This window comes from Seriola dumerili, unplaced genomic scaffold, assembly GCF_002260705.1.
Source record: "Seriola dumerili isolate Sdu_G_001 unplaced genomic scaffold, Sdu_1.0 BDQW01001299.1, whole genome shotgun sequence".
Classification (NCBI taxonomy): domain Eukaryota; kingdom Metazoa; phylum Chordata; class Actinopteri; order Carangiformes; family Carangidae; genus Seriola; species Seriola dumerili.
In genome coordinates this window covers 774,762-800,972 of record NW_019175554.1, presented here as the reverse complement: position 1 = coordinate 800,972, position 26,211 = coordinate 774,762, and the positions used below count along the sequence as shown (strand labels likewise).

General features: G+C 42.3%; 1 protein-coding gene across 2 annotated transcripts in view; it reads left to right on the top strand.

The window, feature by feature from the left end:
• The first annotated feature begins 1,072 nt into the window (after window positions 1-1,072).
• pcdh17 (protocadherin 17) overlaps window positions 1,073-26,211 on the top strand; it is a 57,100-nt gene continuing 31,961 nt past the window's right edge. Inside the window, exons 1-4 of one of the 2 annotated variants that reach the window (XM_022767841.1) lie at window positions 1,073-1,267; window positions 2,070-4,874; window positions 24,341-24,399; window positions 24,890-25,059. In XM_022767841.1, coding sequence (XP_022623562.1) covers window positions 2,379-4,874; window positions 24,341-24,399; window positions 24,890-25,059 — 2,725 coding nt within the window. In that variant the 5' untranslated portion in view covers window positions 1,073-1,267; window positions 2,070-2,378. Of the gene's footprint in view, window positions 1,268-2,069; window positions 4,875-24,340; window positions 24,400-24,886; window positions 25,060-26,211 lie in introns of both variants that reach the window. The other variant, XM_022767840.1, reaches the window with a different exon arrangement.

Genomic DNA, 26,211 nt, shown 5'->3' with positions numbered 1-26,211 from the left:
TCATAGATAATATATCTGAGCACTGGTACTGGGAATTTTCCATAATAGAAAACTTTAAATTTGAGGAACAATAAACTTTGAGTGATGTGTGCTACATTCACGGTCAAACTTATAATGTTAATGTAAACATTCTTAAGTAACCACATATATAGGCTATATAAGAGTACTATTTAATGTGTGCTCTTCTTTTACATTATACTCATGCCGTCTCTGTTCTGACTCAATTTGAATGAATTTCAGAATAAAAGTCAGCCCATTAACATGAATTCATTTCCACTGAGTTGAAATCTCTTTGTCTGCCTTTTTGATAAACGACTTAACCGAAATTTCAAACCACCCCAGCCTGGCCCCTGCGCGTCTCCTGGCAGGCGTGTTCAACGCACGGTTTCCTTTTTTGTAAACAACAATGAAGTGTGATATTTGAAAAAAACAGATGCGCCACCGGTGAACTACGAGCCACCAATCATTTGTAGTCTGTATCCAAAGCGGCTTTTGAATCCCTCCTTCTCTTCCCACCTCTTCAAATTCATTGGCCGCCAGAGGAGTAGCGACAATGTTTAATGCACCATGCGGTGTCCGGAGTTCAGTCAGTGAGAGGAAGCGCTCATTGTGCTTAGGGCTGTGTTACGTGCGGAAAATACTAAATAACGACTGTGCGTATATATTCAAGAAAATCACCCCTTTTTTCCCTGACAGCTACAGAGAGACTTGTAGCAGAATGCGGCGTTGTTGCTGACCACCTCCTCAGCAGCTGTCTCCCTGTGTGGACTTTGACGGGGACGGCGGACAAGGACAAAAATGCCACTACGGGAAACAGTCACCCAGCGATGTTTCGGACGGGGGAAAAAGCACTGATTGCCTTTTGAATATCCACTTTGGATCTACCTTACTACACATCTGGATTTTGTCTTCTTCTCCTCACAGAGTGTTTCTCCGAACAGTTTTCCTTCCTGAAGAACGGTGACTCACTGCAGGCAGAAGGCGAGCCGCTGCATCCTAATCAGACAGCGGATAGGACTTCAGCTCATTGACATTACAGTCATACTTTTGTGGAGCACTTTTTTTTTTTTTATTTCCACTGCGCTGCACTGTAGCCTGCCTGTACGGAAGCTTGTGGATTTTTTTTCCTGCACAGAAAGGGGAAGAGGGATACGGGTGGTACGTTAGTGAAGTGGTCAGGGGATGAAACTCTCCCTGAACCTTGCTGGAACTGAGTGTTTTGATTTTTACACTTATATTTTTTGGACTATTACAACAGTTTCTTCCGGTAAGTTTACGTTTTTTTTCTTCATTTTTTTTTCCTCTTTAGATCTGTTTGTGATTGTGTAATTTCCCACTACAAGCTCTGTCTGTTTCTCGTTTCCAAACGATTCCTATTTAGCAACCATTCCCGTCCATGCGGATGCAACAGCTTCTACCAGGGACCGTTGAATGTTGCAGAGAGAGGGAGAGACAGAGAGCAGCAGTGAGAAAGAATTACACGGCTATGCTGAGATGTTGGCAGCTCATTTCAGATTTTTTTTATAAGGCTCATTTTAAATATCCGGATTATGCGGATTTGTTAATGCTTGTAAGACGCTCATTCTATACACACTTACTCAAATAGCCTCCACAATAGGCCATCCTCAGTTGTACGCCTGCAGTGTTTCCATATTATTAAAGTTGCCCTATTACAGTTTCAGTCAGCATTCTCATAATGTGTGAATGGGCCATTATCATGCCAGGGTCAGGTCGCGCGTTGCACATTAGTGATAGATTAAAAACTGCATTCTGAGTCTCGTGTTTATAACAATACATGTGGTAAATAAGCTACAGGATGAATCTTTATTTCCCTGTGTATCAAGGCTGCGCAGTGTCTTCCCAAGGTTAACTAATTGACAAGCTTCCCCCATAATTGTGGAGATGAATTACACATGAGCCCTGTTTCATTCTTGGCACAGCGGTGGATCTGATTTCTTCCTGGCAGAATGGCTAGTGTAGCGTGGTCTGTTTTTTTTTTTTTTTTTGGGGTGACCATTTGACATGTATAGATTATAACAAACATATTTTTTTCTTTTTTTCTTTCTTAGGTGGTATGAGTGATCACTTACAATGACTATTCTGTTTGGAGACTGGATCGCGACTACTGCTCAGATGAGTCTGGGCGCTCAGCTGAATATAAATTAGGTGTTCAGCGCCACAGATTGCTGGAAGAGGCAGTGGAAGAGAGCGATAGAGCAAAGACAATCTACAAAGACTTAATGCCAAGGCCTCACATGATGAACAGAACTCTTTTTTTGATCCCAAGTAATAGAAATACCAAATTTGAGCAAAATATCAACAGGTCAAAGGAAGCGTAAAACACAACACAGATTATAGCGGCTTTCACTGGAGTGGGGATGTATCTTTCTATTTTCTTTTTCCTCCTCTTATGGGCTCAAGCCCTGACATTGAAAAACTTGAATTACTCTGTCCCAGAGGAGCAGGGTCCGGGGACAGTGATTGGGAACATTGCCAAAGATGCCAGACTCGGACTCGAACAGATTGGGCAAGGAGGACAGGGTAAGAAAGCCAACTTCAGGGTGCTGGAGAACTCAGCCCCGCATCTCATCGACGTGGACCCCCAGAGCGGACTGCTGTACACAAAGCAGCGCATCGACAGGGAAACATTGTGTAAGAGAAACCCCAAGTGCCAGCTCTCCATGGAGGTGTTTGCCAATGACAAGGAGATCTGCATGATCAAAATAGATATTCAGGACATTAACGACAACTCACCCACTTTCCCCTCAGATCAAATTGATATTGACATTTCTGAAAACGCTGTGCCAGGGACACGCTTTCCCCTGACCAGCGCACATGACCCAGATGCCGGAGAAAATGGGCTGAAAACCTATCAAATAACACGCGATGACTACAATCTGTTTTCCTTGGAAGTAAAATCCCGTGGGGACGGGACAAAATTCCCAGAGTTAGTTATTCAACGACCACTGGACCGAGAAGAACGAAGCCATCACACCCTTATTTTGTCAGCCACTGATGGGGGTGAATATCCTAGGTCAGGTACCATGCAGATAAATGTTAAAGTTATTGATTCCAATGATAACAGCCCTGTGTTTGATCAGCCTTCATATGTTGTGGAGATTCCTGAAAATTCACCCCCTGGTAAAGTCCTTATCGATTTAAATGCCACTGATCCTGATGAGGGCAACAATGGACAAGTAGTCTATTCTTTTAGTGGCTATGCTCCAGAGAGGATCCGGGAGCTCTTCTCCATAGATTCAAGAACAGGGGTCATAAAGATTCAGGGTGAAATTGACTACGAAGAGAGCCCAGTTATTGAGATTGACATCCAGGCAAAGGATCTAGGTCCCAATCCAATCCCAGGCCATTGCAAAGTTACTGTTAAAGTGCTTGACAGGAATGATAACTGGCCATTAATAGGCTTTGTGTCTGTGAGACAGGGAGCCATCAGTGAGGCAGCACCTCCAGGCACTGTCATTGCTTTGGTCCGTGTCACAGACAAGGACTCGGGCAGGAATGGGCAACTTCAATGCAGAGTGCTAGGTAATGTCCCTTTTAAACTTGAGGAGAACTATGATAACTTCTACACAGTGGTGACAGACAGGCCCTTGGACAGAGAGGTGCAGGATGAGTACAATGTCACCATTGTCGCCAAAGACAATGGCATTCCTCCTCTAAACTCTACGAAATCCTTCACCGTAAAGATTTTGGATGAGAATGATAATGTTCCTCGCTTCACCAAGTCAGTTTACCTTCTTCAGATACCTGAGAACAACATCCCTGGGGAGTACTTAGGTTCAGTTCTGGCACATGACCCAGACCTCGGCCAGAACGGCACAGTGTACTACAGCATAATCAACTCCAACGTGAGTGGGGGTGATGTCAACACCTATGTTAATGTGAACGCTGCTAATGGAGCCATCTACGCTGTGAGATCCTTTAACTATGAACAAATTAAGTATTTCGACTTTAAGGTTCTTGCGAAAGATGCAGGATCTCCTCACCTGGAGAGCAACGCCACAGTGCGCATCAGTGTTCTGGATGTCAATGACAACATCCCCGTCATTGTTCTGCCCCTACTCCAAAACGACACAGCTGAAATTCATGTGCCGCGTAATGTTGGCGTTGGCTACATTGTCACCACAGTGAGGGCGGTGGATAATGACTATGGGGAGAGTGGGAGGCTTACCTATGAGATCTCAGATGGCAACGAGGAGCACCTCTTTGAGGTTGATCCGGTGACTGGAGAGGTGCGAACTGCCCACCCATTCTGGGACGACGTGAGCCCCATTGTGGAGCTGATCATCCGAGTATCGGACCACGGCAAGCCAACTCTCACTGCTGCCGCCAGACTCATCATCAAGGCTTCCAATGGACGTCCCCCTGATGGACTGCCACGCACAAAGGACAGTCAGAACTGGGATATGTCCCTGCCTCTTATTGTAACTCTAAGCATCGTATCCATCATGCTTCTAGCTGCCATGGTGACCATAGCAATCAAGTGTAAGCGGGAAAACAAGGAGATCCGTACCTATAATTGTCGCATTGCAGAATACTCGCACCCTCAGCTGGGGAAAGGCAAGAAGAAGAAGATTAACAAGAACGACATCATGCTGGTGCAGAGCGAGGTGGAGGAGCGGGATGCCATGAATGTGATGAATGTGGTAAGCAGCCCTTCCTTGGCCACCTCTCCCATGTACTTTGACTACCAGACACGCCTGCCACTCAGCTCACCAAGGTCAGAGGTCATGTACCTCAAACCCACTGCCAATAACCTCAGCGTGCCCCAAGGCCACGTGGGATGCCACACCAGCTTCACAGGCCCAGTCACCAGCACTACAGACACACCTACTAACCGCATGTCCATCATACAGGTAAGAGAAATTGCACTCTTCTCCTTCACTGTTGTGCCACCGTTTTCACGTCACACCCCTCAGAAAGCTCCCATGTCCTAGATCAACGCTTGTAAAATGAAAGAAAAAGAAGACAAGGACAGGCAGAGGCAGAGAAGCCCAGGAGCACAGAGCGAAAAGAACGAAGGGAGGGGTGAGCATTAGAAGGATTAAACAGTCATTCTGGTGCTCTCATAGAACATAGCCAGTGACATCAACACAAATCAGTTGTGCTTGAAATATGTCACGACAGGCTTTTCAAATCTGTTTTCCTGTAGAAATTTTTCATAAATCACTCAATCACTGTTATTTCATTCCTGTGGGGGAAAGATTTTAGCCTGTGCCTCATTTTTAAGCAGTCCCATTTTAAACTACCCAATTGTCCCACAGATATTTGCATGTCCTAATCCAATAACAATAATTATTTTGAAAATATACTTACCTGTATATTACTTTAATGCACATAGTAACAGTTGCAGCTGCAATGTCATATCATGAGAGTTAAGTTACTCAAAACAATGAGAGACACTTGTTTACTGTTTCATGCTACCGTTTATAAGAGATCAGTCATCACATTCTGCCGCTCTTTGTGGTTAATTCTAGCGATTTTAATTCCTAGAGATTAGCAGATTGTACTTATTTTCACGGCTACTTTATACGTATTTGTGTGGAGCACTTGGGTGTATAAGCCTCTAACGTGATAACTTCCCTGTGTCTTTGGCCTTAAGCCCATTAAAAGTCTGTCGTGTCAGACGAGGATTAAGACCTGCTTAAGACGGTGGTATGTAACACTGGGGATAATGGGCAGTTGTAGCATTGTGAACTCTTTTTCTCATGTTTACCTATTGTTAACAAATAAAAAGTTTATGTTCCTAATGTAATTTGATAGAAGAAAGAGTCCTCCGCGAGTTTTATTATTAGTACTTTCTGCCAATGACCTGGTACTATTTGGCAGAATAGGAGAATTCTTTCAGTTACATCCTGATGGACTGTAACTATTAGTGTCTCGATTAGGCTCTTTGCTGTCTTTTCTAGCCCGCTATTTGCGCTGGACGTGGATGTGACGATGACTGTGATCAGATGTGACGTGTTCCCACCAGGGAGGAAGGCCACTGTCTGTTGTTCCCACTCTCAGTCTCAGCTCTGCTTCTATTATGAGCCAGCTGCATAGGGCAGAGGTCAGCACAAAGACCGTTAAGGCTTCCTAATCAGAGGGACAGAATAATTGCTGATCCATTCTGCAGGCTGTTTCTCTGCCTATGCAGTGATGATAAATTAGACTGTGTGAGGCTGTTGCACACCCATTTTGTGCACTTCTTTTCTCTTCCCCCCTTCAGACTGTCAAAGGGAAAACAAGCAGAAGCAGCAACAACACATTCCTTAGTGTCTTGTTTACAGAGGGTCCCCTCAACGCATCAGGCGTGCAGGGTGCTCTATTGTATTATTCAACAGAAACCTGTGTAGAGGGAGATGGCCTGAGGCATTAAGTTTCTTCAGAAGCTGTACAGAAGCGTATCACTTTCCTCCCTCCTCCCTGCTTCCACCTCCTCTCTCCGTTCGTGTGGACAGTAAGTAACCTGAGTCAGAGGAGAGTGGCTATGGGAAAAATGTCAGGAAACAAAGACAGAATTCCCCTTCCATCGATCCCAAGGCCTCTCAGCCCATCTGTCACTACAGTTGCCACGGGAGGAGAGGTTGAATAGGAAAAATAAATAAAGAGATTGATAAAGGGAGAGAGCATATCGCCTGCTCAGTCACTTTCACAAGGGCACCTTAGTGCTGCTGTCTTCGTCTGCACCTAGTAGGGCTACTGTAGCTATCTGCAACTCCCAGTCTCTCTCCACACTGCTGCTGGTCTCTAATGATGTTTTATAGTGGTGCACTGGCATACAGACTGGGTTTGGTCTCTAGCTGGGAGAGGGGAATAATATGAACATATCAGCAGAGCTCTGCTGGCCTTATCATTGTCACCGCCGTGCCAGCACCCGGCCCAGTGGAGAGCTTCATTTCATTTGTAAAGAGAATTCCTGGGATAAGGAGATGGATGATACGTAATGATGCCTAATTCCGCTTAAGGCGTTGAAGGGAATTACTTAGTGTGGAATCAAGGTTAAAACCAATCTGCTGCAAAATTCCTCAATGCTCTGGAAGAAGGGATTTCAGTAATTCGCTCCAAAGAGTGAGCCTGCGCCCACTCTGTCTTTGAATACATTTTAGGATTTTGTCCCACATTATGTTTAGCTTCAGCAGCCGTGCCAGACTGTGGCCCACTGACTGCTTCATAAGTTTTTCTGCTGCTGTCTTGCTTCCTTGTTTGAAAGGCTCTCCTCATTGTTATCAGACATTCAAAAGACTCCCGTGACATTGCTTTCAAATGGTCCATAATTTATCATATTGATTTGTTTTGATAAGTTTTGAGTGTTGTAATTTGATTCACCGTGAAACTCTAATTAAACAGAGTCGCGACTCGGTGGGACACGATCCATGTTAATAAGGTGCAGGTGGTACAGAGGCAAAGGGGGTCTGAAAGGCTATAAAAGCTGCCTTTAGGTGGCGGCATTCTGCCTTGTGTGGGGTGGCATTGAGATGAGGGTGTCAAGGAGAGAAGGGGCTCTGTTCTCTGCTGACTTATCATTGTCACTCGTCACTTGATAAGGAGAATCCTCCTGCTCCAATAATAATAATAATAATAAGAACAATAAGAATAATGATAATAATAATGGAAGTGTTAGACATAAATATTTAACAAACACATGGAATGTTTTTTTTTTACTTCCTGACAGCATTTCATGACAATTATTTTGAGTGACAATCAGTGAATTTACCCAGCAAGCACTGAATCCCTGATATTTAAAAGCTGCTGACAGTTTTGCTGAATATAAATTAGAAAAACCTGGCAGATTTTCTCTTGTAGCAATTTATGATAAACCAAGGTCTTTGAGTGGTCTCTCAAAATTACTGGCAGCCATTAACCTATTGAGTGAATTTATAGAATACCGGGAAAGAAAAACAGTGAAGAGGTGTGATTGTAATCGTTGAAGCAGCGTGTATACAATATAGGAGATAAACATTTCACTCCTGTCCTGTTTAGGTTGAGCATATGCATGCCAACAATGAAGCTGGAGCAGATGTTGAAAATGGATGCTTCCAAGAATGGTCTTACTCTGCATAATTTAGGGAGATTGTGTGTGTGTGTGTGTGTGTGTGTGTGTGTGTGTTTGTGTGTGTGTGTGTGTGTGTGTGTGTGTTTGTGTGTAGGTGTGTGTAGGTGCGTGCAGGTGCGTGCGTGCGTGCGTGCGTGTGTGGGTGCAACGTCATTGTGCATTCCAGGCGTGTGATTTAAGCCTTTAGCTGGCAGACTCCATGACAGAGCCCCTCTCTTTTATGAGTGTGACAATCTTGCATTTGTCCAAACCTTGAAACACCCTTCCTCCAAGTGACACATACGCACACACACACACACACACACACACACACACACACACACACACACACACACTCGTGCGCGCGCACACACTCATGCACACAGACCCACAAATGCACATATAACCAGGCCTGGGCTGTTTTTAAGGTTTCTACAGCAAAGTCTTATCAAAGCCTCCGTTGTATATTGTATTGAAATTGCTCCCACACTTCACTGGCCACTGAGGCAATGAATAGAAAAGCGCTCTTTATTTCATTTCTCTCCCTCCCTCTCCCCCATCATCTTTAGATAACTTCCTTCCGGAGCTTTCTATGGAATGAGTTTGGTAAACCTGTATGTACTGGAGCCTTCTTGCTGACGGGATTGGGCAGCTCAGCAGCCAGATGCACTAACAGTCATTTACAGGAATGAGAGGCAGTTCAAGAGGCCATTTGTAATTTGTGTACTTTTGTCCCCTAGTTGAGTTCTTCTGGGCCACTAGGCCAGATTTATTTTATTTGAGCTTGCCAGTGCATAAAAAAAAATTATCAGCTTGCCTTAGGGTGTATCTTCATATTTCCTCAAATAAACCTGCTGCTACTGTACACAACACTACATGCTGAAATTCTGAATTATTAATAGGCAGTTTTATTTTTCTTCGTCTCCCCCAAGCTCTAATGATAGACACAAGTGAGAGGAAGTGAAGTCAGACCACAGAATGTTGCTCCGGGGAACAAGGGTAAATTATGTTATCTCTATTAAAACGAAACATAGAAGTTTTTGTCATTGGGTGTTTCGTTTATTAGCTGCCATCGCTGCTATTTTAGCGGTGGTGTTAGGCAGAGGCACTTGTTTCAGTGCCGACGTGTCAGTACGTGTAGCAGTGTAACACACAGCACAAAACAGCAGCTATATTTGCATCCCCTTTCATTAATAAATCATAACATTTAACAAATCAGCGGAAAGTGGAAGATGTCACGATAAACATCAGAGGTCTCATGCTACATATTTGTGAAGATGGGAGGAGGAGGAGGGCAGAACACATGGTAAGTAGAAGAAGCTGCTTATTTTCTGGTATAAGCTGAATTTGAGCATTCATTTACTTTTTCCCGGGTCTGTTTGCAATTTGAGGCAGCATGAGGAAGAGTAGAAATTACTGTTATAATCTCTCAAATATCCTCCTCCACTCTCAACACCTAAGTGTTTCAAAGAAAGGCTGAGGAAATCTCCCATTTCCATGAATGACAATACATATTCTCATGCTGAAAACTTCCTGCAATTCCTCAAAGAATTACACAACTAATAGTTCATGTGCAGATACATATTATAAGTACTCAGAAAATTAGTTTGAGATTGGAGGCAGCTGTGGAAGTACATGTTTTATTTATTGCCAAGTTCTCAAAAATCCAAGTCACCCTGCTAAATAATTGAATATAAATGTAGGCCCCTGACTATGCCCAAGAGTAGACACAATTTCTCCCTGTAACTTATAACAACTCCAGTCGAGTCAAACTGTGGACAGAAGTAGGCAGATATGCATAGATGGATGGATAGATGACTGAAGTCAATAATTTATGTATGCAGGGTATTGTCTTCCCTGGTCAGCCTCTGGAAATCCTTTCACCCAGCTGTTGTGCATTCATGTGTCCAGAGCACTTAACTGTGCTGCATAATTTCATTATTTTAACAGACCTCCTGATCTGACAATGCAGGGCAACAAAGGAATTTTGTTTTTGCCAGTGCAGACAGGATATGAGAACACAAGTTGACCTCCGTGATGGCCGGACTAGCCGGACACATTAAACCAATTTGCTTGGTTCAATAGGAAGCAGCCTATTGGAGATGGCATGGGCACGATAATAAGACTGTGGATTGTCAGTGGACGTTCACTCCTGACTTACTGTGTGTTTGTGTGTGTGTGTGTGTGTGTGAGAGAGATAAAGGGGATGTGGACGATGAGGACTCCCTCTGCCTAATTCGCTGACACTGGAGCTTCAAAGTATCTCGTCATTTTGTCGTGTTAGTCCTACCAGACTTAGTAATTACTTTGCAATTCTGTTGTTACAAGGCTACATGGCTGCTCTCATTTTTTTGTTTATTGTGGCTCTTTGTTTGACAGTGTACAGTATCTTGTTTTCCTGCCTATGCTGATGCTGCAAGTTGTGTTGAATGTAAGCGCACGCCTACACCAGAAGGATCTGAGGGTGTTCTACCAGACAATCCTTTTAACTGCGATGTGTTTTCTTTTTAATATCAACTCTTTCAATACATGCCATTTTATATAGGAAAAAGGAGATTGTGAATAAAAAAAAAAAATAAAAAAAAATCTTTGCATTCCCCAGTAGACTCTAAAACATTTACTTCTTTGCTGCTGGCATTGTGCTCAAACAACTCAGGCACAAGGAGCCAACCAAGCATCAATGAGGTCACAAAACAAGAGAACAAAACATAACCTTCACAGTGGAGGAAGCGAAGATTCAACTGCCATGCGTCTGTCTATGTGTGTGTGTGTGTGTGAGAGAGTGTGTGTGTGTGTGTGTGTGTGTGTGTGTACGTGTGTACGTACGTACGTGCACACCTACACATGCACCTGTGCTACCACCAACTGTGCTCTGAAGCACCGGTCTTGCTGGTTCCCTCAGATTGGAATGGGCTTCCCTGAAGGGGCCGTCTGCCCCCTGTGGGCTCTTAGATCCCTCCTGGGGTCTTTAGACTTAACATTTTAAGCAGCAGGGGGGCTGGAGCTGAGATGGGTATAGATAGGAGTGACCTCACTGTAATGCGCACCGAGATGCACGGCACACAGAAGGCTACATAGGCGTACATGGCATGGCAATGTATTCTTTGAACTGCCGGCAGCTCGCTCTCCTTGCTGTAAATCAAACACTTTCAAAGTCAAACAAAGTGGAACTGGCTCTGCTGTGTCTTGGCACCGGTCCAACCTGAGAGTGCTTTTATTTCTTCCACATCTTCCTTCACTGTGCCCCCTAGGCATGTGCTGTAGCAACAACACGCAGCTCAAAGAATGAGTTATGTGAATCTGTTCTCACCTTCTATCTCATTAGTATAAGAGAAATGATTTATCCCTCTCTCCCTGAATCTCTCTCTCCTTGTCCTTGTCTTCTACAGTTCAGCACTTCTTCAGCTTCATCAGTAATGTGATTAATTGATCGGAGGGATATACCATGAATGCCATCTCATTTGCTCTAATTTCACCTAACTACATGTCAAAACAAGCTGCTATAAAACGAGCTCCCTCTCCCTCGCACAACCGCTGGAGTTTATTACAGCGACCCGATCCAAAAACAACAATTTGCCTTGCAATTTGAGGAGTATTTTTCAAAAGAGTGATGTTTGCATATCTGAGAAAGTCCAACACTCTAATAGCAGAGATCCCACTGTCTCTTCTGCTCCCGCTTTATATCTGCAGCGCAGTTTGAAATCTGACTCCCATGTCTAAAGCCCTGCGTGTGTCTGAGGGGAATTGACGGCCACTGTGTTTTGCAGTGGCTGTTACATGTTTGTGGAAACAGAGGTGAATGCGTCGGCACACTCAGATGTTATTGCCTAAACAAAAGGCCCACTAAGTGGTGGGCACACAAGATTTGTTGTTTGCCGAGTCTGCTCTTCAGGGTAGCAGGGACGACGCCGAATACTAATGGCATATTGAAAACGGTGTACTTGGCCAGTCTCATCTTTTCCCATTGTACCGCACAGATGTACTCAATTGGCCCCTCGCTGGGTTTATGTCTTAGAGAGGAATCTTTTTGGGGCCTTTAGCATTCAGATCAATTGCTGGTTTGCTCCATTTCTTATTGATTTTTGCTCTGTTTGGTACTGAAATACTGTATTTCATTATCTTTCACTCTGAGCATTGTTTAGTGTAAAAAAAAAAAAAAAAAAAAAAACAGCTCACTCACTCCCTTCTTCACTTCCCCAGCTCTTGCTCTGACTTGCCTCCTTTTTGGATTCCCTCTCTTTCTCTGTGCTCTTGTCATCTCAGATAAGCGTTGCAATTGCTCATGTTACTGACGACCCGAGCCAAATTCATAATGATGAGATTATCTTGTCAACAGTACAGAGTGTATATGTCTGCTGTATTGATCTGCGCACAGTCTTAATAAATGAAGTACCACGATGGAAGCGTTGGCTCAATGATAACTCTGAACAGATCTTGCTATTTATACACTCTCAACACTGCTGAAATGATGAATGGAACTTGTGTATTCTGCTCCTCTCCTCTCCTCTCCTCTCCTCTCCTTCCTCTCCTTCCTCTCCTCTCTCCTTTCCTCTCCTCTCCTCTCCTCTCTCCTCTCCTCACTCTCCTCTCCTTCCTCTCCTCTCCTCTCCTCACTCTCCTCTGCTCTCCTCTCCTCTCCTCTCCTCTCCACTTCTCTCCTCTCCCTTCAGATTGATGGGGTAAAACAGCCCCTCTCCCCGCACACGCTGTCTGAAATGCGTCCTCTTTGAGGTCACGTTGACATGCTGAGTCGATGTACTCCCAGGTGGAGAGACATGGGTGCTGCTGCTGTGGGAGGAACCAATCAGATAGACTACAAGGGAGGGGTGAGCGGGGAGGGAAAATAAAATTATCAAGCGCCAGAGCCCGGGCCTATGTGTGTCTTTAACTGACTGTGGTTCGAAAGGGAGTTTATCTGTGCATTCGTAGAGAAGGTCAGCAGGGTTTAGAGCTTGAGATTATGTGTGATTGTTTCTTCAGTGGGCTAGCTGATTAATGCTAAAGCTGGTCTGACAGATTCTTAATGCACCATAGACGCACATAAAAGAGACTGAGAGAAAGTGGCGTCCAACTCTTTGACAACAGAGCATTATCCTAAAGCCTTTTCTGTCAGTTTTTACCCAGGTGTATGGACAGTATCCTTCCTGTCTTCCGTTCCTCCTTTTCCCGGCCCCTCCTTTGCTGAGATAACTCATCACCACTGACCCGATACATATACACGAGATAGGTCACCTTGAAGTGAAACTAGGCATAGTCCATCTGCTGTGTGTGTGTGTGTGTGTGTGCGTGTGTGCGTGCGTGCGTGCGTGCGTGCGTGCGTGCGTGCGTGCGTGCGTGCGTGCGTGCGTGCAAGGGGAGACGGAGAGGGAGAACCCAGGTGTGCATTTGTGCACTTGTGCATGTATTGACATTAGACACATGTGCGCGGTGCATGTTGTGTGTCTGTGTTTGTGTGTTTTTTTTCTATATCTGTGCCTGGCCTTGGTTCTGGGCTTTGGGGAAATATCTAAAACCCTTTCATGTACGGCACAGCTCTTCCTCCATCAATTCAAACGGAATAATTTTTTTTCTTTAATGTTTTTGTTCACAAGCTCTCGGCTGCGGTCCTGCTAACCCGCTAACTAAACAGCATGTTGCGGATGGTTCGCTTCAGCAGTACATTACAAAATTCTTGTTTCTTTAGTCAAATTTGATACATGCACTGGATAAGAGGGTTTAATAATGTGTTTTTGTGTTGCAGTTTATTTGATCATATTGTCAGACTCTAAAGTAATTTCTACTTCCCATCCCATCATCTGAAGAGGGAAAATGCTGTAGCTCTAACAAAGCATTGCTAACATGCTCATGAGAACATGTTTTTTTTTTTTCATGAAACCTAATCTGGGAAACACATTTGTTTCCTTTCTTGCTGAAACTTCGATGAGAAGATTGATACCGCTCTCACCACTCTGTACCGCAACCGGTTAGCTTAGCTTAGCATAAAGATTGCAAACAGGTCGAAACAGCTAGCCTGGCTCTGTCCAAAGCTGTTTGTTTAAACACAACATGTAAAAACAACATGTCTTAGTTTTATGGGGGGGGTTGTTATGTGTCCAACTATTTCTTTTCGAGAAGCAGTGATTTTCTGGAGTCTTGTCGCCATGAGGTTCATATTTAACGTGCGGACATGAGAGAGGCATCAATCTTCTCTACCAACTCTCAGCAAGAAAGCAAACAAACGTTTTTACCAAGCTGTCAGAGGTAATGCTTTAAAGTGTTGTTTGTAGGCTTTCTACCTCTGTGCGTGTTATGTATGGTCGCATGTGTGCCCGTCTTCATGTGTACGATATGATTGGCCTCTTACCTCTGTAACAGCTTTGGATTTTTGGGCTGACTTGGCTTTGGACTAATGCGGGTGAAGCAAGGTCAGTGCTGACTCAAGACTTCAGTTAACAGCAAGGATGTTGGACCTATTGATGAGCAAGTACTGAATGATTAGTGGCTTACACACCAAGATCACATACTGCACCCTTTCCCTTTTTTCCATCGTAACTTCAAAGGCATATAAATTATTTAACATTAAGTGAAGGCCTCTGTTTCCCATTCTACTTTTTTTTCCCCCAAAAATTTACGTATTTTCCTTCATCAATAATCAGACTGGTCCCAGCTGTGTATATACCCAGACTAGCTGGTTAAATGTGTCTTCACAAAACATCTCAAGTAGAGAGGGAAAACAACAGTTATTTTAGGAGAGCTGGCAGACTGCTGTGTTAGGGGGTTTTTCTGTGTGTTGGAATAAATATCTATGCCAAAAGCTACATTTATCACTTACTCCTGGGGCTAAACTGCCACAGATGTGGATTGTGTTGATAGGAGTACAAACACGCCGTCTTTAGTCGCCCCTCCTCTTCACGGCACAAAGGTTTCCTCTGAGCTGGCTTCAGAGATGGCAGGTGTGACTGAACTGGCTGCTCAATTGTTGTCAGTGTAGTTGATGTTTTAAAAGTCGTACTAGTTAGAACTGCAGACACACAAAAGTGATGTTACAGAAGAGAATATAAAAGGGGACTGTAATTAATGAGAAAGATTAGAAGGAGGAGAGCTTCTTGCCCTTTTGAGATCAAAAACCTGCTTTTTGGAAAACAGAGACCTGTTCAGGCCAAACTGCCTTTGCCTAGTTTTTTTTTTTTTTTTTCATTTCATTTCATTTCCAATTCCTATTTCTGTCTGAAGTGCAGATTGCCACCATTTGAACAGACTGCCTTATTATACTGCCCTGCACACATGATGACACAATTTCATCCACCAGTTCATTCATGTATGTTTGTGTCAGTAAATATACATGCGTGCTGTGTTCTTCTGTGCCTGTTGGTAGGAATTTGGCTTTTTCGAGTGAAAGACGTGAAAGGCAGTTCAGTTATTCAAATGACAAACAAACTAACTAAAATTACTTCTCTGAGACCCCACCCGAACACACACACACACACACACACACACACACACACACACACACACACACACACACACACACACACACACTGACTCCCTAGTCTGGTAGTGGAGGATTATGACAGACGTTTAGGTAAGTTTTAAAACCAGTCAAGGTCAGTCATATGAATTCGCTCCATTTGAATGTAGTTTGCAGCTTGTTATAGGAATGGTGCCAATGCCACGGTTATGAAACTAGAATTAATTTTGCTAATTGAATATCCCACTCACATGGTATTTTAGTGATCCTCACGTTCAGCTTGCCTACAGACAAATGTAGCAGCAGCTGGTGAACAGGCAGTATAAATTTACAATGATGTAGTCTTAGGAATTATTACTGTATTACATTATTTATTGTATTTTATTTTACAAAATCTGATAATGTGTGTTTGTGATTCGAAAATGTGAGGAGATGATAAGAAACAAACCCTACAAAAACTCTTATTATAAAGATCGCATCATTTCCAGCACAAAAACTCTTCAGTATGTTTGGGAGATGTGGCAAAGTTGTCCTGTTAACTACTGTCACCCCTTCAACTGCCAGTAGCCAGTGTAATTAGTAAAGGTGGAGAAGCTCCACTACGGGCAAGACATCTCTGCTACTTGTTGCAAATACAAACTGTTGTATAGTCTACAGGAAAATAAAACAGCCTTGAAACAAACATCTCACCACTGATATTTTTTATTTAATTTGTTGCATATAACCTTTAGATCATTTGCATTTCCGCTCCATCCGGGTAAAAATATGCTTAAATCAATCTGCTCTTCTAAAGAAAAATCTGGTTGTTTTGACAGGACCTTGGTAAAAATGAATAACAACATTCCTTGACTGAATGCTCATCTTGAATTCAGTTTTATTTGATTTCAGGCTATAGGTGCACTGTAAATTGGGGCCACAGTGAAATTGGGTTTATTTACCAGCATTTAGCAAAAAATAAAAAGATGCCGACAGTCTGCTGTGGTATAGAGCTTCAGTTGTGTGCATCTAATGTGTCAGCTTATTGTAATCTTTACCCGAGGGGATGTTGGTCAACATCACATCGGTTTATGGGTAATGTTCTTTTTAGTTAGATAACGATGATTTATTCAATAATAGCTTAATCGTCCCATTAATAAATCAATTACATGCAAAGAAGTTAAAAACAGATTATTATATATTTTTGTAATTTGTGGTAAACAGATTATTCTGTATTACTATATGCCTATTATGACGAGCCTTCTGAGCCATTTTGTTTATGCAGGATTTAGTTTAGCCCATCATTTGATTTTCATGCATCATAAAATAGACTAGACTGTAAGATCTCCAGCACCTGCAATTGTGTGTGTGTGTGTGTGTGTGTGTGTGTGTGTGTGTGTGTGTGTGTGGTGACTGTCTAAGAGAGAGAGAGAAACAAGTTCAAGGATGTGCATTCTCTCAGGAGGTTCACATTTTATTATTTTCTACGCGAGTTGATTCTCAAGATGATAATAACAGGCTTAAGAATAGAGTTTAACAACGCTTTGTTGACCATCTCTCAGGTTCGTGGTCTGTTTATCCCTCAGCTATTTCTTTTCACGCTCTTTTAAAGTAATTTAATCTCCAATGACAAACATTATTACAAAGGATGAATGTGGTCTGCAAAAGCAGTTCTTCGGATACTTCAAAAAAAAAAAAAAAAAAAACTCTCATTACTGAACTCTTACAGGCAAATGCATCTATCTCACCTGTACATAAAGACAGTACCTTTTAGAAATGTGACCAAAGTAGTCATTTGTAGACAGAAGAGAAAATTACACTTGCTCGGGCTGCTGCTCAATAGGAATAATAAAGTTGTACCATCCGGGTTGAAGGACATCAGCTTTGAAACAGAATTTTTATTTTGTCTCGTCTCTGTTAATGAAGAGACACAAGCAGGACCAGCTCAGCCCTCCCTCCGCCTGGTGCACCCCTTCTTTCCGCTCTCTCCTTTTTTGCTTTTCACCCATTGATGATTTCTATGATGTATTTATTGCGGATGATAAGTTGTGCCACAGAGATGACTTGATGCTTTCCACTGGGCTCCTAATAGATATCTCTAATGACACTGCATGGTCAACCAAAATAATAGGCAATCAATGTGAGTGGTTGCATATTAATTATGAATATTGTGTCGTCGCTGGTGAGCAGTGAATATACAAGGGAGAGGCCATGCTGTTTATGCAATGGTATATAAAAGCCTCCAAAGTGCTACTTATTCCTATTTAATGAAAGAAAAAAGTCCTATTCCCCACAAATGAACATGAACAAAAAATAAAAAGGAATGCCGTTATGTCCAAAATTATGAATTATAGCAGACTGTCATTAACAAGATGAGACTATTGAGTTGGATCAGAGCTGCCTGAGTCACCAGCTTCATAATAAACCAGCAGTTTTACTAAAGACCCCCATAGCAGGTCTATAAAACAGTCAGTCAGGCAGTGGCAGCAGATGTGGGCAACTTTATTCGGCTTGAGTTTTGTTCGATTTGTGGGACTGAAGTCAGGTTAAGTACAATTAGAGATGGGGAAGAGAGGACGGAGTGTCTGTGTGAAAGGTACTTCGGGTGGGACAAATAATCAGTATATTCTGATATAGTCTCGAGTGATGTATTATTGTTAAACTGGAACTAATTTCACAGCATGTTCTCTCGCTTTCCTGCAGACATTTCTGAAATATTCCTTGGCTGTCTGAAAATCAAACCAACCAATAATAAAAGAAACTGATACCTTTTCATTCTGCCCATTTTTGCACATGCATCGAGTCTGTTAAGGAGTTGCGTTGCCTTACATCAAACGAACCCAGAGCTTTAAACATAAGTCATGTGGCATGTCGGCTCACTCGGGCATGTGACAGTTACGGTAACCTGCCATTCTGTGGCAGACATTGTGGTTTTGAGGAAAATCACCACAGTTCATGTAGGTGACTCACAGTAGTAAATCCTTCTGCACACAACCCTGCTGCAAGGCCTTCTTTATCTTCTGCTGTGGTCTGAGTCGCAAAGAGCATATGAAGTCAGTCAAGACTGCAACTGGACTTAATATCTCATAGATACAGAGGAACAGGAGAAGTTACATCTCAACATATTCGGATAATGAGGCTTGTAATTCTGCATAAAATTTCCCAGTTGAATACGCATCATGCTTTTGGGGGTCAGGGTTCACTATGTTTTCGGTACAGCTGGAAAAACAAAACACAGAATTTCTTGTAATTTATTTTGAAAAACAGTACACTTGCTTGTTGGCCGTAGATCCTGCTGTCGAATTGTAAAAAAGAAAAAGATGGATAGACCGAAAACTCCAGCTGAAACTAGCAGAACTAGAGGAGTACAGTAGCAGCTGTGGGATTCAGATGAATAATCCAGCAGACTAGGTGTGAATGCTCCTTTACTGAAACATTTTTTCATCTTTTTCTTAACTTTATGCAGCGGTCTGCTGAGAGTGCAGGTTCGATTTCAGCCTTGCCTTTGGTACCTTTGTCCACAAACACAGCTCCCTAGGGCACCTTTAAATACAAGAGGACGTGTTTGAGCGTAGCTGGCGTGTTGGACTTTGTTATACTTAAGTGGACATAATTCAAAACCATTTGTTGGAAAAGTCGGTGCTCTCTTTGTTACCTGCTTTACAACATCTTTCTTTGCAGAATGATTTGCAAATAGTGTGCATATTGTACAGTACAAATGCAATTTATAAAAAGTTGCCACAAATATTTATCTTCTAAATATTATCACAGACTTCTTCAGACCAATGGCAGCAAATCATCAACATGACAACCAGGATTGTTCTTTTTCCACAGAGAAACAGCTTCCTTCTAATATAGATGCGGAGAAAACAGTCTTCTGCATATGATCATACCTACACTATATAAACTACCCTCACCGAGCACTTTATTAGAAACACATGTACACCTGCTTATTCATGCAATTATCCAATCATGTGGCAGCAGTACAATTCAGGAACGTCAATTAATGTTGACATCAAAAATCAAAATGGGGAACAACAAATGCTATCTCAGGAACTTGAATTGTGGCATCATTGTTGGTAGCAGATGGTTTGAGTATTTCTGAAACTGCTGATCTCCTGGGATTTTCATGCTCAACAATCTCTAGAGTTTTTACTCAGAATGGTGCGAAAAACAAATAACATCCAATGAGAGGCTGTTCTGCGGGAAGTGCTAGAAACACCTTTCAGATGAAAGAGGTCAGAGTAGAATGACCAGACTGGTTGGAGCTGACCGAAAGGCTATGGTAATTCAGATAGCCACTCTTTACAATTGTGGTGAGCAGAAAAGTATCTCAGAATGTACAACATATCAAACCTTGAGGTGGATGAGCTGCAAGCAGTCAGCAGAATACAGAAGTGGCACAGACTCACCAAAACTGGACAGTTAAAGTCTGGAAAAAACGTATCCTGGTCTGATTAATCTGGATTTCTGCTGAGGCAGCAGATGGTAGAGTCAGAATTTGGCATCAACAGCATGAATCCATGGACCCAACCTGCCTTGTGTCAACAGTCCAGGCTGGTGGTGGTGGCGGCAATAAAGTGTGGGGAATATTTTCTTGGCAGACTTTGGGCCCCTTAATACCAATCAATCATGGTTTGAATGCAACAGCCTATCTGAATATTGTTGCTACCCATGTACAGCCTTTTACGTCTACTACTATTATTACTATCTTCTACTATCTACTACCTGGCTTCATTAGCATGACATGAGTTTAGTGGAGATCTGAATCCAGTAGAACACCTTTTGGATGTGGTAGAGTGGGAGATTTTGCAGCATGAACGTAGATCTGATGAAGTTATGTGATGTGTGTCAACACGGACCAGAATATCAAAGGAATGTTTCCAATATCTTGTATAATTTATGCCATGAAGAATTGAGGCTGTTTTGAGAGCAAATGGTGGCTCTACCCAGTATTAGTATGACGTTACTAATAAAGTGCATGGTGAGTGTATGTCCAAAACATGCCGTGTCACCTTGAAAGCTAACCGTCTTTAAAAGTCTGCTTTATGACAAAGTAGTGTCCAGAATCATTAGCAAGGTGATAAGACCTCATTGTGGATGAAATCCATCTAGCCTCCATTTACTACCATCAGTGGCACTTCCTTACTTGTCTAAATTTCATTTGGACCAGACGTCTCCCACGTTATTTGGAAGATTTTTAGCAAGCAGTAGACTTTGATGGCTTTAAGTTCACTTAAGCCCATTGATTGATTGGTCTGTTATCTTCAGGAAGATGTATAGGACCAGCTAATTAGATTTGATCACTTACAATTGCTCCACAGCCACTACGTAATCGATAGAGTCTAATTATTGTTTAGTTCCCCCACCCCTTTTTCCTTACTTTCTTTATCATCCTCTCACTTTGCCGTCGTGCTCTCCTTTCTCTGTTCTCAGCTTCAATTCCTGCTTTTGCCGCATCCCCCTTCACTGCTGTGTTTTCTTTCCTGTAACCTCAATTTCTCTCTGTTTTATCCTTTACCCGCTCTTCCCATTTGGCTGTCGCTGAGCTACTTTGACAGTTTTCCAAGAGGAGTAAACTAGAGTTCCCTTGGTGCTAACGTCACATACACACATAAAAGCATACAACAGAGACATAGTTTATCAAATTAAAAACTGCAGTCCAGATCTTTATTGGCTTACGCACAAAAAGATTGTTGGATTTGGACCTGCTTACACCCTCTGACATGAAGAAACACACACACACACACACAAATATGCTGTGTGTATTTTTGGAAGACAGTAAAGGACAAATGCATGTATCATACCTAGCAGGGTAGGTAGAGGGAGGGGGTGTACTCTTGTTCCTGTGAATAAAAGAGAGTTGTCCAATGATGTGTGAAAGAGAAGCTGCAATTTGTCCTCGTTCACCACCCCTACCTAAGATATCAGACACACATGCGCACACACACAGTCAAATACACACAAAAATAACCCCAGTAGAAATAAACAGAGCCCCCAAAAGGCACCAACAAGACCTAAGAGTAGAATAGCACTCCAATATGCTCGTCCCATTTGTCTCAATCGGCCTGCTGTCTGCTCAGTCAGTCTTAGAGCCTCAGTGGGAATACAGAATAGAGTGCAGCTTTTTACACTTAGTCAGCCTCACTGTGCACAGTGTCCCTCTGACCTTTGTGGCCTTGCCGCATGGTTTACATACAAGGCATCACTCAATACAGTTCAATAACATGCTTTTGCAATTCTCATCCAAACTAACTAAACATCTGCTGAAAATACGTCGATCCCGAACCTCTGGATTCATCTTGTATTCAATATGTTCAGTGCTCTTTCTAAACCTGTAAGGTCAAAGACTCATAGTTTAGGTCAATAGAGCAAGTCATGTTTTCAGACCTTAAAGGCCAAATATACCGATGCTGCACTTTGGGTCAGTTCACTTGAGTTCACTTGAGTTCAGTTCAGTTCAGTTTAAGAAGCCTCACAAAGGGAAATTAGAAGGCAAGTAGTACAAGCATGCAACATGATATACTCAGTGATACTTACTATATGCTAAATGAATTTATGTACTATAGAATACAATGTCTAATAATAATTATAATAAAACTACTGGACATCTAGCCAGTATTTATCATTCCCCCCTCAAATTATCCTGTATTCATTGTGGGCTCTGACTGGCTGAGTACAAAGCAGCTCATACTGGCCGTTATCGATCCATTAATTGGAAAGTGGCCCATTGTAGTGAAAGGGCTGGGTAGTATAGACAGACAGGAAGAGATGGAGGCTTAAGATCAGCCTGGACTCTTAATTGGCAGGAAAGAGGCTTCTATGAAGTGGCATAATGTGCTTTTTATTGGCTTCTAGGAGAGGTAGGTGGTGGTGGGATGTAGAGCACATGCTACTTTAAGTGTGACGTGTTTGTTCGTTTTTCCTTTGTGGTAAAGAAAAACTACTGTCACAAATACAATTTTATGGGATTCAGTGGTTTATTTCCATTTAACACTATCAAAAATTTTAACCTAAAGCACAGTAGACCATTGCCATTTTATTTTTATTTAATCAATGGTAAACACTACGAAAGATGAACTTATAATATAAGACGTTCTGTAAACAAAGATAGCATTGCATTTAGATGTTATATGTTATACGTATGTACACAGCTGTGGAAAGTAAACTAAACCACATAACAAGCTAGGTAATGTCTTTTTATTCTGATCAGATTTAGTGCTAACAGGGCTGAGTTGATTGAATAGCATGTCCAAGGATGAGTCCCTGGTCATAAAAGTACAGAAGGGGCACATCAATATAAAGATGTTCATGTCCCTTTTTTTTTTTTTTTTTTGAAAAACTCAGGCTGTTATCATTTCAATGCCAAACACTTTCAAACATTCATTCTTCTTTTGCTCTGTGGACAGATTCCAGCCTTTGATATATTCTGTGGGTGTTTTCTTTTAATCTTGGTGAGGGCTGAGGTGGAATAGAATGTTTAGGTAGAGATAAAGGTGTTGGCAAAAGCATGGAAGGTCAAAGTACTGAGGTGGCCTGTCTGACCTTCACACACACCCTTTTTCATACTGAGCCACCGCAGAGCACGGATGACATTGAAATACTCTATTGACTGCGAGTCAAGCTGTGCATGTGAAAAACCCTGGCACAACGAGACATTACTCACTAAACATGACATTTTACTGCTCTCAATTCAAGACGGAGAGTTGTGCACTACATAGGGTAATTATTTGTGTTACTATGATGAATACCACTAACACAATATCAAAGCTATTTCTCTGGAAGGTGTTTGTTTCTGTGCTTCCTAGCTCTGTGTAACTGGGACTCTGAGATATTCTCGTAATCATTTTAAGAAAATATAAAGACATACGTTTCTTTCTTCCTGTGTTATTCGTGGCTCACAGTGCTGTCTGTACATTTGATTGTTCTTACGTTAGTTTTATTCAGTATTAGTAAGGTGGGCAGGTATTTCTGGCAGTGCCACAAAGCACACTCGGATCACTGTGACCTTTTTATCTCAATGATTAAAAACCCTCATATACTGTACTTTGATATAATTAACAGTAGAGCGAGAGACTGGGAGAGAGACAGAGTGCTTTCCATTGCCAATGTGATTGATCCAGTCTGTAATGCACTGCTGCATACAGGGCTGAGGACTGACGAGTGTTTGTGCAGTCTATAAAGTATAGGGTCTGCGCCAGTATTCCATTATGCTGCTGTATTTTGTCATACATGCCATACTGTTTGTTTGTGTGCCTGCTTTGCCGTCTTAGTGTGCACAAGCGTGTGTGCTTTTACCATCGATCTACATAGCATGAAGCCCCCTGTGTATGATCAGGTAGCCCCATAGCAAATAAACGCCAGATAGTTCAACACACACAAAGCTCCAGTTCCACACAAACAATTTCTCCGTGCGTGTTTGTTTGAAAATGGAAAAAAAAAAGAAAAAAAGGAAGTGTCGAGGCTCAGAAAGTCCGTTTCCAGTAAATTGTATTTTAATTTCTGTACATGTGTTGCAGTAAATTGTGTTACAGCATGCTCAGTTGACACTACAACACAATAACTGCAAAGTTTTCTAATGCTAAGACTATTGTCCTAGCAGTTATTGATTATACGCTGTCCACCAGATTTGATGTTCAGCTCTGCAGTTTACTCTGGAAAGGCTAATTAGCCTGTTTTATTTGTTCAATGAAATGCTCAACCCTAAACTATGTAGAACTCACATCCCCAGTATTCCGTTTGCTTGTACTCTGTCCTCTCCCTCATTTTTTTTTCCTGCATAATTAATCATATGTCAGAAGGAGATCTTGTTTCACAGCAGGACTCCTTTCTGTAGAGCCCGCTACATACTTTTTTTTTCTTTCTCTCTCTCCTCTCCACAGACGGACAATTTCCCAACTGAGCCTAATTATATGGGTAGCAGACAACAGTTTGTTCAAAGGTAAGAGCTCGGATCTATAACCGTCACTACATCTCAGACCTTTGTTTTCGTTTCTCCAATAGCTCCAACACAATGCTACGCCAACAGTAACTTAACTGACAATTAAGTGTACTCAGTTGTAGCAGAGAGGGGAAGGACATGTACATTTAATTGGGTTTAAAAGTGGTCACTTGCAGTATTTTCTATAATACATGACATATTCACACACAAGATCCTCTCTTTTTTAGGTTCATTTTTAGTTTCTTTTAGCCGACAGTACGGCAGGTGAGCTATTTTTAGAGGCATTTTATTACATCCTAAATCCTATTATATTTTTTCTTGTGCTATTCAAGCATTCAGGGGTGCTCATCAATGTTTCATTCTTTCTCTAAACTTCCACTACAAAAAAATAAATAAATAAACAAAATGTTTGAAAAAAAATAAAATAAAAATTGCCTCTTGAAATTCTCAGTCGCACACCGTGTTTCTGTTTTGTTTATTTGTTTAGTAGTTCAACATTCAAAGACCCGGAGCGAGCAAGCCTCAGAGACAGCGGTCATGGTGACAGCGACCAGGCCGACAGCGACCAGGACACCAACAAAGGCTCCTGCTGTGATATGTCTGCAAAAGAGGCCCTCAAGTTGAAGGCTACGGGCGTGAAACCGCCGCCTCTGGAGCAAGGTGAGTCCTCATTGGCAAATTTGACTGCATGAGAAATGAAAAGACGCCGTGCCGGCCAAAACACACGCCAACCAACTGACGATCAATCGGTTCTCTGTGCTGCAGTTATTTGTATAAAGGATTGAGCTCTTCACTTGCCTGAATACTCACTATCTGAACTTATACTTGGCTACTTTATTCCCCCCCCCCCCTCCTCCTACTTTGTTCTCTGCACTTTTCTCATTGAACGTGTGTGTGTGTGTGTGGTGTGTGTGTATGTCTATGTGTGCATTTGAGGGTGTGAGTGAGTGTGCATTCTATACACGTCCTCAGTTTATCAAAGCAGACAAGCCCATTATGTTTTTATAAGCCCAACTACTTCAGCCTCTCCATTTAGTCCCCCTTCCCTGAGCACCCGTCTCTGAAACTTTGATAATGGAACATGGAAAATGACTTAGTGAGCGGCAGGCGATGTAGCTTCGTAGCGTGGTGATTAAATATGAATAATTATTCTAAGCGCTGTGGGTCGGGCAGATTACACATGACATGTGTAGAACAATAACTCCCCAGATATGAGTTGTTGCAGTCCTCCTTACCCTTGCCACCTCGCATGATTAGTGCAGGGTCAGGCGAGACAAGAAAGCCAAGATTATACATAGGTATAGAGAGAAAGCAATGGAAGAGCAGGTATGGTGAATTTCTCACAGCAGCTTCAACCAGTCATGTACCTTGGTGTGAGCCATTACCTGCTTGGCAAAACACATATTCCCACAGAAAAAAAAAATTCAGTTAAATCTCTACACTGAGATGTATGTATCTCAGTGACTGGATCCAGAAGTGCAGCGCTGTATACCGAACATGGATTCTTTCTAATGATGCTATTAATCCCGGGAACAGAAGGGCTGTTTTACTCCTCGCGGAAGGACAATGACAATTTGTGCGACACTCTGTGCTGTAATATGCATGTGTGACTAGATAGCATTTTTTTTCCTTTCCATTGGTTTTTAGAATGAAAAACAGCCACACACGTTGGCAAGAGAAATTGGCCAATTAAAAAGCTCCATATGTTTCTCATTTTGAAAATGTTCCCATTTAATTGTCCATGAGGGACTGAAGGAATCACATTTATACACACAACACACATGACAGAGGGAGCTAAGAGTGGGTTGGGCA